The sequence below is a fragment of the Limanda limanda genome, chromosome 9 (assembly GCF_963576545.1).
Source record: "Limanda limanda chromosome 9, fLimLim1.1, whole genome shotgun sequence".
NCBI classification, from domain to species: domain Eukaryota; kingdom Metazoa; phylum Chordata; class Actinopteri; order Pleuronectiformes; family Pleuronectidae; genus Limanda; species Limanda limanda.
This window is the reverse complement of record NC_083644.1, coordinates 23952245-23965658: the sequence shown is the minus strand read 5'-3', so window position 1 is coordinate 23965658 and position 13414 is coordinate 23952245. Positions and strand designations below refer to the sequence as shown.

At 39.7% G+C, this 13414-nt stretch overlaps 1 protein-coding gene across 1 annotated transcript; it reads left to right on the top strand.

Moving 5' to 3' along the window:
- The first annotated feature begins 9351 nt into the window (after positions 1-9351).
- On the top strand, positions 9352-13339 carry cnga3a (cyclic nucleotide gated channel subunit alpha 3a). The gene is made up of 8 exons (XM_061077928.1): positions 9352-9522; positions 9763-9852; positions 10392-10565; positions 10711-10770; positions 11223-11396; positions 11526-11627; positions 11715-11821; positions 11916-13339. Exons 1-8 carry the CDS (start codon positions 9428-9430, stop codon positions 13310-13312), a joined length of 2199 nt encoding a protein of 732 aa, XP_060933911.1. The 5' UTR covers positions 9352-9427; the 3' UTR covers positions 13313-13339.
- The last annotated feature ends 75 nt before the right edge of the window (positions 13340-13414 follow it).

Here is a 13414-nt window from a genome sequence, read left to right as displayed (position 1 = left end):
GCTGGCCTGATGGCTCAAAGTTTACTAATATTGAACATATCGCAAGTCCAATTCGCAAGTTCCACACTTCACTTCCTTGGTCGTAGACAACACACATACCAAGTGTCAAGGTGATAAAATGATGATTGTCTAGATGTACAAGCCACAGTCAGACCGAGACTTCTGGATTATTAGATAGATATCTGCTCCTCCATCCTTGACCATATTGCCACTCTCAAACTCATTCATGAACAGTTCAAACCCTTCCCCCCTGGCTAAATGAATATGCTCAAGCCCTCAAGAGAGTATTCAGAGAAGCTGAACATAAACAGAAGCCTAATAAGGTCAGTCTTGACATCGTAAAAGTCACGTGGTCTGCTAGATCAACATACTTTTCATGTTTGGTCTCAGAACTGTTAAAAAAGTTGTTATCTAAGGTTATTGATTCACTGTTTACAACTCCACTCTGAATTCTGAACCTAAACCTGAACTAGCGGAGGACTTTCCTTTGTCAAAAAAGTGGAGAACATTTGGTCTCATATTGTTCCAGACATATGTATCCTACCCTCTGCAGTGCTGACTAAATTTCAGCCAATTTCTTTTTCAGTCCTAGAGACCATGTTCTCTTAAATTAAGTCCCCCCCCTGAATTGATTAATCCCTTCTAAACTCACCAAAGGCGTATTGACTACAGACATACCATACATGTTATCAATTATTAACTGTTCCTTGGAAGCTGATGTTTTTCTTCCTTCCCTTAAATATGGAACTGTAGAACACCCGTTCAAAAGACAGAATCTTGACCTATGCTCTCTCTCAGAAATTACCTATTTCAAAATATGTTTCTTATCTAAGGCAATGGAGAAAGTTTTAGCTTCTCTGCTGATTTCATTTATGATTGTTAACAATATTTTTTTCAACTTTCAGTCTGGGTTCAGCGCCTTACTTCCTAGACAGTCTTGCTGAAGATATGACCTAAAGTCACACCAAATTCTTCTAATCAGATATCGACGGCAACTCAGGAGCCATATTTATATTTTTAAAATATAATTCTTGCCTTTGTTTTGACGACCAAGTAGAGTAGTTCAGTCGTTCTTTTTTAAGTTAAGTTAGTTAAAATCCTTAAAACTTTACTCACATTTATCTTAACATCTTAACATCATAGCTTAACTAATCCTTGTCCCAAATCCCATATAGGTTCCTGTATTGGCCTCTGTACAGACATACTATTCAGACTTCCCTGTATTGCCTTCAGTTGGTTTTCACCAGTCAGAAAACATAACACCAATTCTGGCTTTGCTGCTTTGAATTCCTGTATATTTTTCAAATATATTTTGAAATAAAAATGCCTTAGGATGTTTGAATTTGTCTCTTTGAGTGGGTTTTCCGGTATTGGTAACTTGTTCCCTCCTGTTGTTCCTCTGTAAACTGTCCATGCTCTCAACTATTTGCCCTTGGGCATAAACAAAAGTTGACTTGTACTGTGAGTTTAATTTTCTGCAAGTTTGAGTTCCTATGTTTTGTGCTGACAATATGTTAGGTGTCATTGGAGTATACCAAAACAAATGTGGCCCCTTTAGTGTAGAGGAACAGTTTTTTTGAATCCAAGTGCAGCAGACTATATCGTCTAAGAGCACTAGAGGCCAGAAAACACTAATAAATGTATGGCTCGTTTGATAATAACAAGGGTGGCAAAGGTTGGTTATTTTATGCTGAGTACTACACCTTCTCTGATTGTCAGTGCAACATCCTCAGTGTTCTTTTACAGAGGAGGGTCAACAAGGATTCTCAATGATTTGCTTTATGAGCTTTGGTGCTATTACTGGCCTAACTGATGGCCATATGATTTGGAAGTAAAGGGTACAATGTTCTAAATCATGTTTTTTTAATGTACATAGTATGTGTGGAGCTAAATCAATAATACATAATTGCAGTCAATTAACATCTCAGTGTTAGCAAAGTTTGTTTTGGCAAATTGCATTTATACTTACTTACCCCCATTTAGAAATATAAAGTTTTTGAAATATGTCTCAATCATCAATAACTAAAAGTGGCTTTAATGACTATCTTTGATTAAACAGTTAATTCATTTTAAAACGTAAATTTAAATTTAAAAAATGCCGTAATTCAGTTGAATTAACTAAGTTTTACATTTTCAAAACTAAATATTTCAGCTAATTCACATTTGAAAGGTGGCAGGGCAAATTATTTATACAGGCCATGATAAAATGTATCATTTCCCCTCCGACAAGAATGCATCTTGATAACAATTTTAGTGTATACATATTTAGTTTTCATTTTGTAACCTAATCCATACAGTCAACTTCATGTGACCAGATTAGAACGTACACTTCAGGATGTTCCAAACAAAATAAATTTCTAATTTTGACTGCATTGTTATTTGGAATCATTGTGCCAAACATGCTTTACCACTACAAGCTATTACATAATTCCTTCAACAGTTTATACCCCACAAACAATAATAATTCATTGAAATGTGTTGCTGTGAGCATCAGCTGTGTGTTCTACCTAAACAAGCACAACTCTGCTTCGCTTTAACCTGTGTCAGTTGGTTGCCTTCGAACCTACAAGTCACTGAAGGCAGTACCTCAATCTGAAGGGAGAGTGTGGGGAATGCCACATGTGCCTCATTTTCTTTCTCTTTTCCCATCAGCACCTCTATTAATACATTTTATTGCTTGCTGTAGAATAATGTCCAGGGTAATTCATTGATACAGATCTAAACAAAGGCTCAAAATTGATTTTGACTGTGGTGTGTCTGCACTCTATGACATATCGAGCAACCCAATCTTTCCATAGTTATTCTTTCACCTCTGGTAAGAACTAAAGGCCTCCAACACACTGGCGGAGCGTAACTTGTGCCACGCCTGGTACCAAAACATTTCTCAATAAAAAATATATTCATACAGTACAAAGTACAATTTTTAGGTATTTGTTTTTACTGCTCTTCCAGGCTAAACTTGAATGACATGATACAGAGATGATTTTACCTCTTTTTACATAAAGTTGTATTATTATTGTGGGAGCAAATATTTTGAACACATTAAATCAAGATATCATCCAGTCATAAAATATTTGAAAAAACAATGCAGTGCGATGCCCTGTGCCCCCTTATTACATGATACTGTCCAAACTGATGTTTACGTCGTGACCAGGGGTCTGAATTTGCTAAATTTCAAAAAATGTTGTTCTACACAATGTTATTCAAAAAATGTTGTTAAGTGCCTGACCTCATCTCTGACATGAGTCACGCAGTCGTTACCATTGCTACCTTTATTTACCTAATAACCCCATTAGATCATTGTCCCTTTTCCAGAGCTTTTATTATGTTGGTACACATACTGGGTCACTAGCAAACCAACATGAACCTAAGCTATTGTTAATGTTTTTTATCCTTCTGTGTTTGGACCAAATATCTGCTGTGAAAAAGGTCTATAGGTCATCCTTACGTCTGGACAAGTGAGTGTAGTTTCTACAGCTTCCTCCAGAGGGCAGATATGTAATAATGTGCATTCTCCCGAGCTGCCCCCTCAGTATATATATATATACACACACACACACACAACGACCACAGTACCCATGCACTACGGATAGAATCCAATCCACCCACTGTTTGCGTTATTTTTTTTATCATATTTGTCTGTTGACTAACGACGGTCATCACCCACATATAAATACAATTTATTTTAGCTCTTATAAAACCTACATGTCTTTGTGTTTTTTTTATCAATGTTATAATTATCTTGGCAGTTCTGTAGATGCTACTTGTGCATCAGTTTGTATAATTAACTGTAGGTTGGTAACAATCTTAAGATAACTTTATCTTAAGATTGTTGTGTTTAACACTGTGTCCCTATTAACCATATTGGAGTTTACATGGGTGCTTAGTAAACCTGGGTCTATTTTGAACAAAGGGACAATCAGTGCTTAGTTTTTAGTTTAAGTGTAGTATGTAATTAAAATTTCAATGTTCTTTTCACTTTCCTGTTTTTCCTGTTTACCTCTTTGTGTTCCTACGTTGGTTTTGGCAGCGGTTAATGCTGCCATTTCCCACTGACATTAATCAAATACTTGTCCCTCTGTCTATTTATACATGACAGTTTGAAACCTCAGATAACCCCATCCTATCAAGGAAAAGTCCATATATTAACCTTGATTTGTCCAAAACACGGAAGAAATCTTTGCATTTAAAATTGCTGAATGGTAAATGATGACAGTGCAGTTTTGCCATTCACCCATTCACACACACATTCATACATTGCAACTATGTGCAGCGTAGTTTTCTCTACGTGACATCATTCACACACAGTCAGGGGCCATTTTGGGCAGTAGTGGAGAGACAGGGAACTAACTGTTGAGCTTGTGGTTACAGGACGACCTGCTCTGCCTCCTGAGCCGCAGTCACCACAATGTTACATTTAGGCGTGTTACAGCAAAGGCATTTTTAAACTTGTCATAGCAGCAGAAACACAAGTGATTTAACAGTATGAACAAAGGCCCTGTTACGTTCAAGTGTCCCAGTGTGTGCAATAACAGGACCCTAAGAGAAAAAAAAGGCATTTATTTGTGACTGTGCCGTTTTCTGCGGCCTTGATTACAACTCACTCTCTCCTTCATTCACCGTGTCTGAGGCCTCCGTTCATTCTCTGCTGTGTTTCTCACCCACTGATCACTGACCTGCACATAAACCCGAATAAAGCTCGAGTGCGGGTGCTCAACGGAGGAGCCAATCAGCCAATCACTGACCCTTCCAAACCATGTAATTCATGTGATTGGAAAGGAGGAGTGTGAATTTACATGTAAGTACACACACTAACACTTGTGTCGTCAACTGATTGCAAGTGGGAACAACAGAAATGAGGGTGATTACAGCACAGCCACAATGACGGCACTATCAGAGGATTATGAAACAAAAAAAAACTCAACAGAAAGCCACACACACGCCACACTATCATTTCCTCATATCTGACATTCTGTGTTTCCTGTTGATTGCTATAGCGACCCTTCTTAAGTGTTTGGTGCCGAATAAATCCGTCTCTCTGTTTGGAATAAAACAATGACGAGGTTCAGCTAATCATTTGCAGCATCTGATGAACAAGGCACAACTCATTAGCACAAGAGGACTCACAGCAGGGACGTGGCCACTTACACTGACACTGGCGGCCAAGACATATCTGAGGGCCCACTTGATGATGTGGCTTGTGCTTATTATTGAAAAATAATCTAATCTTGTGTTTTTTCTTGTTCAGATCATTGAAACATATGTACCAAAGATTTGACACATTCCTGTCAATTCTTTGTTGTGGTTTTTTTGTGCTTACTACATTCTAAGGATGTACCAGTCTGCATGGCAAAGGAAAGTGTTTGCTCTGCAAGTCATTGTACACCTGTCAGACAAAAACATACACAGATTTGAATTCCCATGATATATAGACATGTATATACACACCGACCATCTCCTTACACCAATCATAAGACATGATTTCTCCCCGGCTGTTCATTTATAAATAATATAATTTTTTCATACATTGGTTCAATGGGCAAAGGGAAAATGACGATTGTACCTCTATTAGAATGGAAATTACTTTTTTTAGATGATTTTCAAAGCATGTACGAGTTACAACATATGAAAATAACGAATAACTTTTTCAAAATTAGAAAGAATATATTATCACATGCTAATCAGGCCTCTTACAATAGACTGCATGTCAGACACCTTCTGGGACTCCTCCCCCTTCCTTCCATTGTGCTGCCAGCCGCTCATCAGAACTCATCACACACTCATCGCCATCAGAGCGCTCCTCTGCTCTGTGTTGAATTTCTGAATGTTACAAATGAAGTGGACTCAGAGTGTGATTGACTTGGAAATGCACAGGGAAGCTGGAGACGTGCTGGAGACAGTGTTTCACTGTGTCATGGTTGCGGACTGGGAAAAGCCAGGGTTTAGGGTGCAGTGATTACCACATGCCTTCTGGCAGAGATGTAAAGAGGCTTTCAATAGATCTGTGTGCACCTGGAGACAGTGCTAAACCTAATGAGGTTCAGAGAAGGGGAGAGTGATTGGTCAACCGCTGCTTCTCTTAACATAACAGCTTTCGATAAAAAAGAGCAAGAAGAAGAATCAGCAGGACACCCTGACAACAGGACTGCATATATGTTCTGTTGTAAATGTACATTAGATCCATGTTGCAGCTACAGGGAATTTGGGATTATATTTAAAATGGTCGGATTAGTGTAAAGAAATGTTATTTCTGGATGTTGCTAACTATGGACTCTCTGGAGAGGAGGATTTTTTAGCCATACTCTTTAACTTTCTCTGTTAAGACATATTCAATTGAAAACCAACTGTTCAATCAAATTACCAAAACTGACGGTCAACTGTTCAAAAATTGATTGAAATCATCAAATAGAAGGAGAACACAGTCCAAAAGTGACATATTGTTTTGAGTGAAGGGGCATTAGGTAGCTGAAATAGGTTCTCAAGTCTAAGCTGGGATTAGCAGAGCAGCTCCGTATATTGCCAAGGGATTTCTGTTTTAACCTTACGCCTCGGGTGATGCCGGGGGATGGGGGGGCGATGCTGTGGGAGTGAGTTTGTATGGTGACGGGGAAGAAATACTGTGAGGAAGGAACCTCTTCATCACTTTAATTGTTCACCTCATTTGTTGCTAGTAATGAAGATGTTCGATTCTGATCTATTTTACAATTCAGGATGTTCCATTCAAAAGCCACTTTATGTGTTACAAATTATTTCACATGGTCCGTCTCATCAAATCGAATGCTGACAATTATGAGAAACCAATGTTTATACCTGAAGAATTTGAACTTTTTCCTTATGATATAAGAAAGAGCAGGACGTGAGGCCTTTGGTTGAACCAGCTGTTGGTAGTTAGGTACAGTATATACGGTGATACTACTCATGGCGTTATGACACATACATACATACAAACATACATACATACATACATACATACATACATACATACATACATACATACATACATACATACATACATACATACATACATACATACATACATACATACATACATACATACATACATACATACATACATACATACATACATACATACATACATACATACATACATACATACATACATACATACATACATACATACATACATACATACATTATATATATATATATATAACATTTGGAAGTATTTCATGTTTGAGACATTTGATTGACACATATTGTTTAGAAATGTGTGTTAGTGTGTTATAATCACTGTACTTGTTTTTTACACTATATTAGACAATAAATGATTATTAAACTTGGACAAAAATACCAATTTGGAGCATAACAACAAATGAATTATGACATAAAGTGCATAAAATACATCAATACACGTGGAAGATGTAATGATAAATTGTATTACTCCACTATCTAGTGTGTGTGTGTGCGTGTGTGCGCGCGCGCGCGTGTGTGTGCGTGTGTGTGTTTGGACAGTGATGGACAGGACTCCTCCCCTCGTCTGATCTGGGATTGGTCAGCTCTGTCTCCTCTCTCCTCATCCAGCAGAGCTGCTGGACTAATTATGGAGAGAAGACGTCGATATTTTTGGTGACGTTGTGCGCGAACGAAACGATCGGCAGAATATTTTGACGAGAGGATTTATCTAATATTGGTGATTTGAAGATGGATTTATCAGGAGGTGATCAGAGGAGAATTGCTCGTTTGCTCGGGTTGGAAAAGTCAGTGTGAGGAGGCTTCAGACAGGTGAGCTGAGTGAGAAAGTTATGCGTAGAACCGCAGGAGGTATTAAGTAGTAACATCTTTTTGTTTTATTTTTTGGATTAGGAATCAATAAGGAGAATTATTTACTGTTACAATGTCTCAAAATGTACACGTGGTTACAGCAAACACAAAAACTGTAAACTGGTGGAACAACATTTACTGAGTCTTGACTGAGAGAACATATTGAATGATAGATTTAGATATGTACATAATACCACATTATAATATCATGGGAATAATTAAGTTATTATGTCTTTGTGAAATGTCATGTTTCCATTTAACAGCAGGCCTGTAGGTGTGTTTGAACTGTGTACAGTGGGCCTTGACCTATACAACATTATGAAGAAACTACCAAATCACACAGTCAATTTACATGTGTAAGGGGCTTTAATGTGGATAATGAGTTCTTGGTATATTAGGCTAAAGGCTGTCTCTGTGAATTCACAACTTTACCACAAGACACAAGCCTCTTAGTGGGTCTTGACCCATGGTGCTTCAGAACAACTAATCTCCAGGAACAGAAATAACAGTAAAACTGTGAGACTCTGATTTTTATTTTTAAGGACCCAATTACAATAGAGACACTATTCAATAAATAAAATGATGGAAGTGTCAGCATTCGATTTTTAAACATCAGTTATGAGTGAGGTTCAGCTTCTCTGCTTCAGTTTGTCCAATTTCACGATGAAGAACGCGAACAAGTGTGAACACCCACAATTCTTGATGGAATCAAACCAAAACCCTGTCAAGGGGCAAATTTTAACAAGAGTTGTTTATAATGTTTGAAAGTAATTTACTTTAACACATGGCTACGTAGATAAAACCATAGAAAAACATAAAGGTAAATCCAATTATATTCTCATTGATTTTTTTTAACAACCTTAGTTTACGTGTATTCTCAGTATCAGCCACACACACTCTGGGCTTTGCCTTTTATGATCCTTCAGGCACTCGGCTTCTTGGTGATTCTGTCAGCATAGTTTAGTTCGGTGGGGGTTGGATAACTCCCTGTAATCAGCACTAATCTACATGTGTGCACGTGTTACAAACATTGGCGTTCCCCAGAGATCAGCAAGTCATTATTTAGCAAGGCACACGCAAAGAAAATAGATTTTTTAAGGTTTGAAAAGAAGTCAGATCTCACTCAACATGTTGCATTTTGAGTTTTAATTACACAAGAATTTTCACAAGAGCCTAAAAACCAGCTGAGTGGTATTATCATATAAAAAATAATAGTTTCTTGGGATAAGGTTTTACAGGAGCTGATGTGACCCCAGACCGATCTCAGAACTGAGGAGGGTCACTGCCCTCAGCCACGTACACTTGGAACTGTTCTTTATGTGGCGCCCTAATTGACTTAACAGGCCGTATACAAGAGCAAACATAGCGACTATAGTCTACCTGTAAGCCATAGCTTAGTTATTTTAAAAAGCAGCTGATCGTTCACAGAGCGAGGGGACTGATCCTGTTTAGTGTTAAGGACATAATGAGGATGTATTTTTAGGTTCTCCTCTCAGACAGACTGTGAACAGTGGTACTCAGTGAAGACATCAACAACACAGCTCTCAAGAGCCAATGTTTGATGCATGACTTCTGGCTTGTAAAACCTTGTTGTGTATTTTTGTGTACCTGTGTGCTGCAGGCTCGCACAGCCAGACCCGACAACATGGCAGAGATCGAAAAGTCACTTTCAACCAGACAGCGTTTGTCCTCCAACACACCTGCTGATGAGCTGGCGGTCATTGAAAATGGAGACAGCAGGTCTGATATCAACATAAGAGTCTAAAAATTCAGTTAATACTCACTGTGGTAGTTTGCAGGTGGGATTTTTAAGGAAGTAACTTAAACCTTTACTGCCATATCAGGAACCATTGCATTGCTATTCAATACACTTCCACAATGAAACTGACGCCACATTTTCATGAGCTGTTTCGTGTAGTTTGAATAGATTAATATAAGGCTTGTCACTGTCACTTTTTCCATCCTGCCATCTTCCACTAGAGCTCACTCTCTTTGTGAGGACGTCTCTGAGAGAACAACATCCTCAGAGTCCCACAGACGCTCGTTTACAGGTGCAGCAGCAATGGCCAGGTAAACTTCTGCAGTATGTGGGTATTTACCAATGGTGGAGAGTTTTTTTTTAACCCTTTAGTGGGGACAGACCTCTTAACTATACTCCCAATGGTTGGTTGTTGAATTCCTCTCCAACATATCCCAACGTCCCAACGTTAACCACTACCCCACTATTTGAAGCACTCGCATTAACCAACCCTTAGAGATTTGTAAGGTTTTGAGATAATGGATGCTGTGATTTGGTATCATACAAATAAAACTGAATTGACTAATATAGGATATATCAGGTAAAAGTGGCTTCACCTCGAGCAGCTACACTACTAAAATGCTGTTTCCAACAATTCAATAATGTCATATATGATCATATCCTGTATGTGTTTTGTCAGATATTCGTCTGTAGAATGAGTACCTTCCCTATTCCAAAACATTTTGTACATTATCGGTCTGAACACTTCCCCCACCACTGGTATTTACATAGTAAATATGAGTAAGTATGACCAATAGTTAGTTCCTAGCGTAGTCACCTTGTGCTCTTTGACCTCCCGCTGACCCTTTAGGCTCTCTTACTTCTTCTTCATGCTGCGAAACTGGGCCTCTCACAGAATGCACCCAGAGACAGAGAGGCACGACTCCTTCCTGGATCGCTTCAGAGGCCCTGAGCTCAAAGAAGTCGCCAGTCGAGAGAGCAACGCCCAGTCTGTGGGTCAAAACGACGCGGTCCGTAAGAGAAAGTAAGTACTGGACTGTGAGGCAACACCGCTGACTGTTGACTCCTAAAAGTGAAAATGTCTGGCCTCATTTAATCTGATCTACCTCACATGAGAAACAACCCATCGCTCACTGTGAGAAAACCGTGTCCTTCATTTCTTTCCAAAGTCTCAACAGTAAGTGGCCGCTGGCTACTTACAACATGAATAACTGCAACAACACAGACGAGTAAGTGTGTGCACATCAGAAAATAGAGGTAGATTCTTAGAAAAACAATTTATGGATCCCTTTGGATGTTATCGTGTCGCTGGCGTGCTGTAGCCTGCAGGAAATAGCATAGCCAATAGCACAGAGATCCCTGACAGCACATTGTCCAATCCTCCATTGTGTTTGCTCCATTATCCTCCTGGATTACACAGAAAAAAATCCTCCCTTTGTTTACAATAGGGTTTTTTTTCCGTTGAAAGTTATGATGTGGGTTGTACAGAAGTGTATTGCATTCACTTGAGAGGGGTGCCATCTGCTGGTATTATGTATGACCTGCACCAGATCTTCCAACACTGTTTAGTGAAGCCTCCTGTGTAGACTGCGTCCTTGTGTAGTCTGGTAGCCAGTCTAGTCCCTCATAGACCGACAACGTTCTTTTTCACCACCGTAGAAAGTAAACTTGTGATTCATAGCAAAAAAGAGGACAAGAAAGAGGAGATTAAAAAAGATGAGAAAAAAGACGAGAAGGATGAGAAGAAGGACGAGAAGGATGAGAAGAAGGATGACAAGAAGGATGAGAAGAAAGATGAGAAGAAAGATGAGAAAAAGGATGATAAGAAGGATGAGAAAAAGAAAGAGGAGCCCCCGTAAGTATACCAGTAGATAGAAATGGAACACGTCTATTGGTTGTGGGCAAATGAATCTCAGAGAACATGTGTGTGTAAAAACAGGAACAAAGTCTTTTAACAGGAATTCATTCTGAGTATTTTTTGTAGGAAAGAAATCTGGATTATGGATCCAGCTGCAGACCAGTACTACAAATGGCTGACTGTCATCGCAGGCCCAGTATTTTATAACCTAATGATGATCGTAACAAGGTATTTTCAATTGAACCTGCATCAAAACATATTCTTCATCAAGTGGGATGTTCATAAAATCTGACAAGAATTCTCTCTGTTTTCTAGAGCTTGTTTTAATGAACTCCAGAACTCTTATACAAAACTCTGGCTTTTCTTGGACTACACCGCAGACTTTATCTACTTCGCAGACACGTTTGTCAGATCAAGAACAGGTTGGATTTTTCAAAATGTTTCAAGATAAAATTTAGAAAATTGGGATTATTCTTTGGTTGGATTTGGCTCCTAATTTTGACGTTTGTCTCTCAGGTTACTTGGAACAAGGGCTGCTGGTAAAAGACTCCAAGAAACTGAGAGATAAATACAGAACAACATCTCAGTTCAAGTACGACATGATTTCCATGATCCCCACTGATCTGCTGTTCCTGCAATTCGGATTCAACAACCCAGAGTTTAGATTCAACCGTCTCTGCAAACTGTCAAGGCTTTTCGAGTTCTTTGAGCGGACTGAAACCAGAACCAGCTTCCCGAACATGTTCCGAATCAGCAATCTCGTGCTTTACATCCTGGTTATTATCCACTGGAATGCTTGTATGTTCTTTGCCATTTCAAAAACAATAGGTTTTGGGACTGACACGTGGGTGTATCCCAACATCAGCCACCCAGAGCACGGCCGCTTGGCCAGAAAGTACATCTATTCCCTGTACTGGTCAACACTGACCCTCACAACCATCGGAGAAACGCCTGCACCAGTCAGGGATGTCGAATTCCTCTTCGTCATCGCCGACTTCCTCACTGGTGTCCTGATTTTTGCTAGTATCGTCGGTAACGTCGGTGCCATGATCTCAAACATGAATGCCTCTCGTGCTGAGTTCCAGGCAAAGATCGACTCTATTAAGCAGTACATGCAGTTCCGAAAGGTCTCCAAAGACCTGGAGGCCAGGGTCATCAAGTGGTTTGACTACCTGTGGACTGAGAAGAAGACCTGTGATGAGAAGGAGGTGTTGAAAAACCTCCCTGACAAGCTCAAGGCTGAGATCGCCATCAATGTCCATTTGGATACTCTAAAAAAGGTGCGTATTTTCCAGGACTGCGAGGCGGGTCTCCTGATTGAATTGGTGCTGAAGCTGCAGCCGCAGGTGTTCAGTCCTGGAGATTACATCTGTAAGAAGGGGGATATTGGCAGGGAGATGTACATCATCAAGGAGGGGAAGCTCGCCGTGGTGGCTGATGATGGAGTCACTCAGTTTGTGGTGCTCAGTGATGGCGCGTACTTTGGGGAAATTAGTATCTTGGGAATCAAGGGCAGTAAGGCAGGCAACAGGAGAACTGCCAACATTAGAAGTGTGGGTTATTCCGATCTCTTTGCCCTGTCCAAAGATGACTTGATGGAAGCACTCACCGAGTATCCAGACGCCAAGAAGGCTTTGGAGGAGAAGGGGAAAGCCATCTTGATGAAAGACAACCTAATCGACGAGGCGGTCGCCAATGCCGGCGCTGATCCCAAAGACATGGAGGAAAAGGTCATCCATCTGCAAAGCAACCTGGACTTGATGCAGACAAAGTTTGCCCAGTTGATGGCACAGTTCACCTCCAGCCAGACGAGGATAAAGAGCAGGATCACCGACATGGAGTCCAAAGTGAAATCCATACAGCCGCAGGATCTTTCTGAAGTGGTGGCCGACAAAGACAAAAAAGTGCAGTGAAGTGAGCGACACCTCACGACTTGACAAAAAAAAAGACGAGATTTTTCATTCATATTAGAACAGTGACACTTTTGAAAAAGGCCCATGTTTATATCTATTTAT

Bases quoted from the DNA above. Each gene is read 5' to 3' on its own strand.
- cnga3a (XM_061077928.1), top strand. From the start codon at position 9,428: ATGGCAGAGATCGAAAAGTCACTTTCAACCAGACAGCGTTTGTCCTCC. The intron at 11,397-11,525 runs GTAAGTATACCA...TATTTTTTGTAG, and splicing joins AAAAAGAAAGAGGAGCCCCC to GAAAGAAATCTGGATTATGG. The intron at 11,628-11,714 runs GTATTTTCAATT...TCTGTTTTCTAG, and splicing joins CTAATGATGATCGTAACAAG to AGCTTGTTTTAATGAACTCC.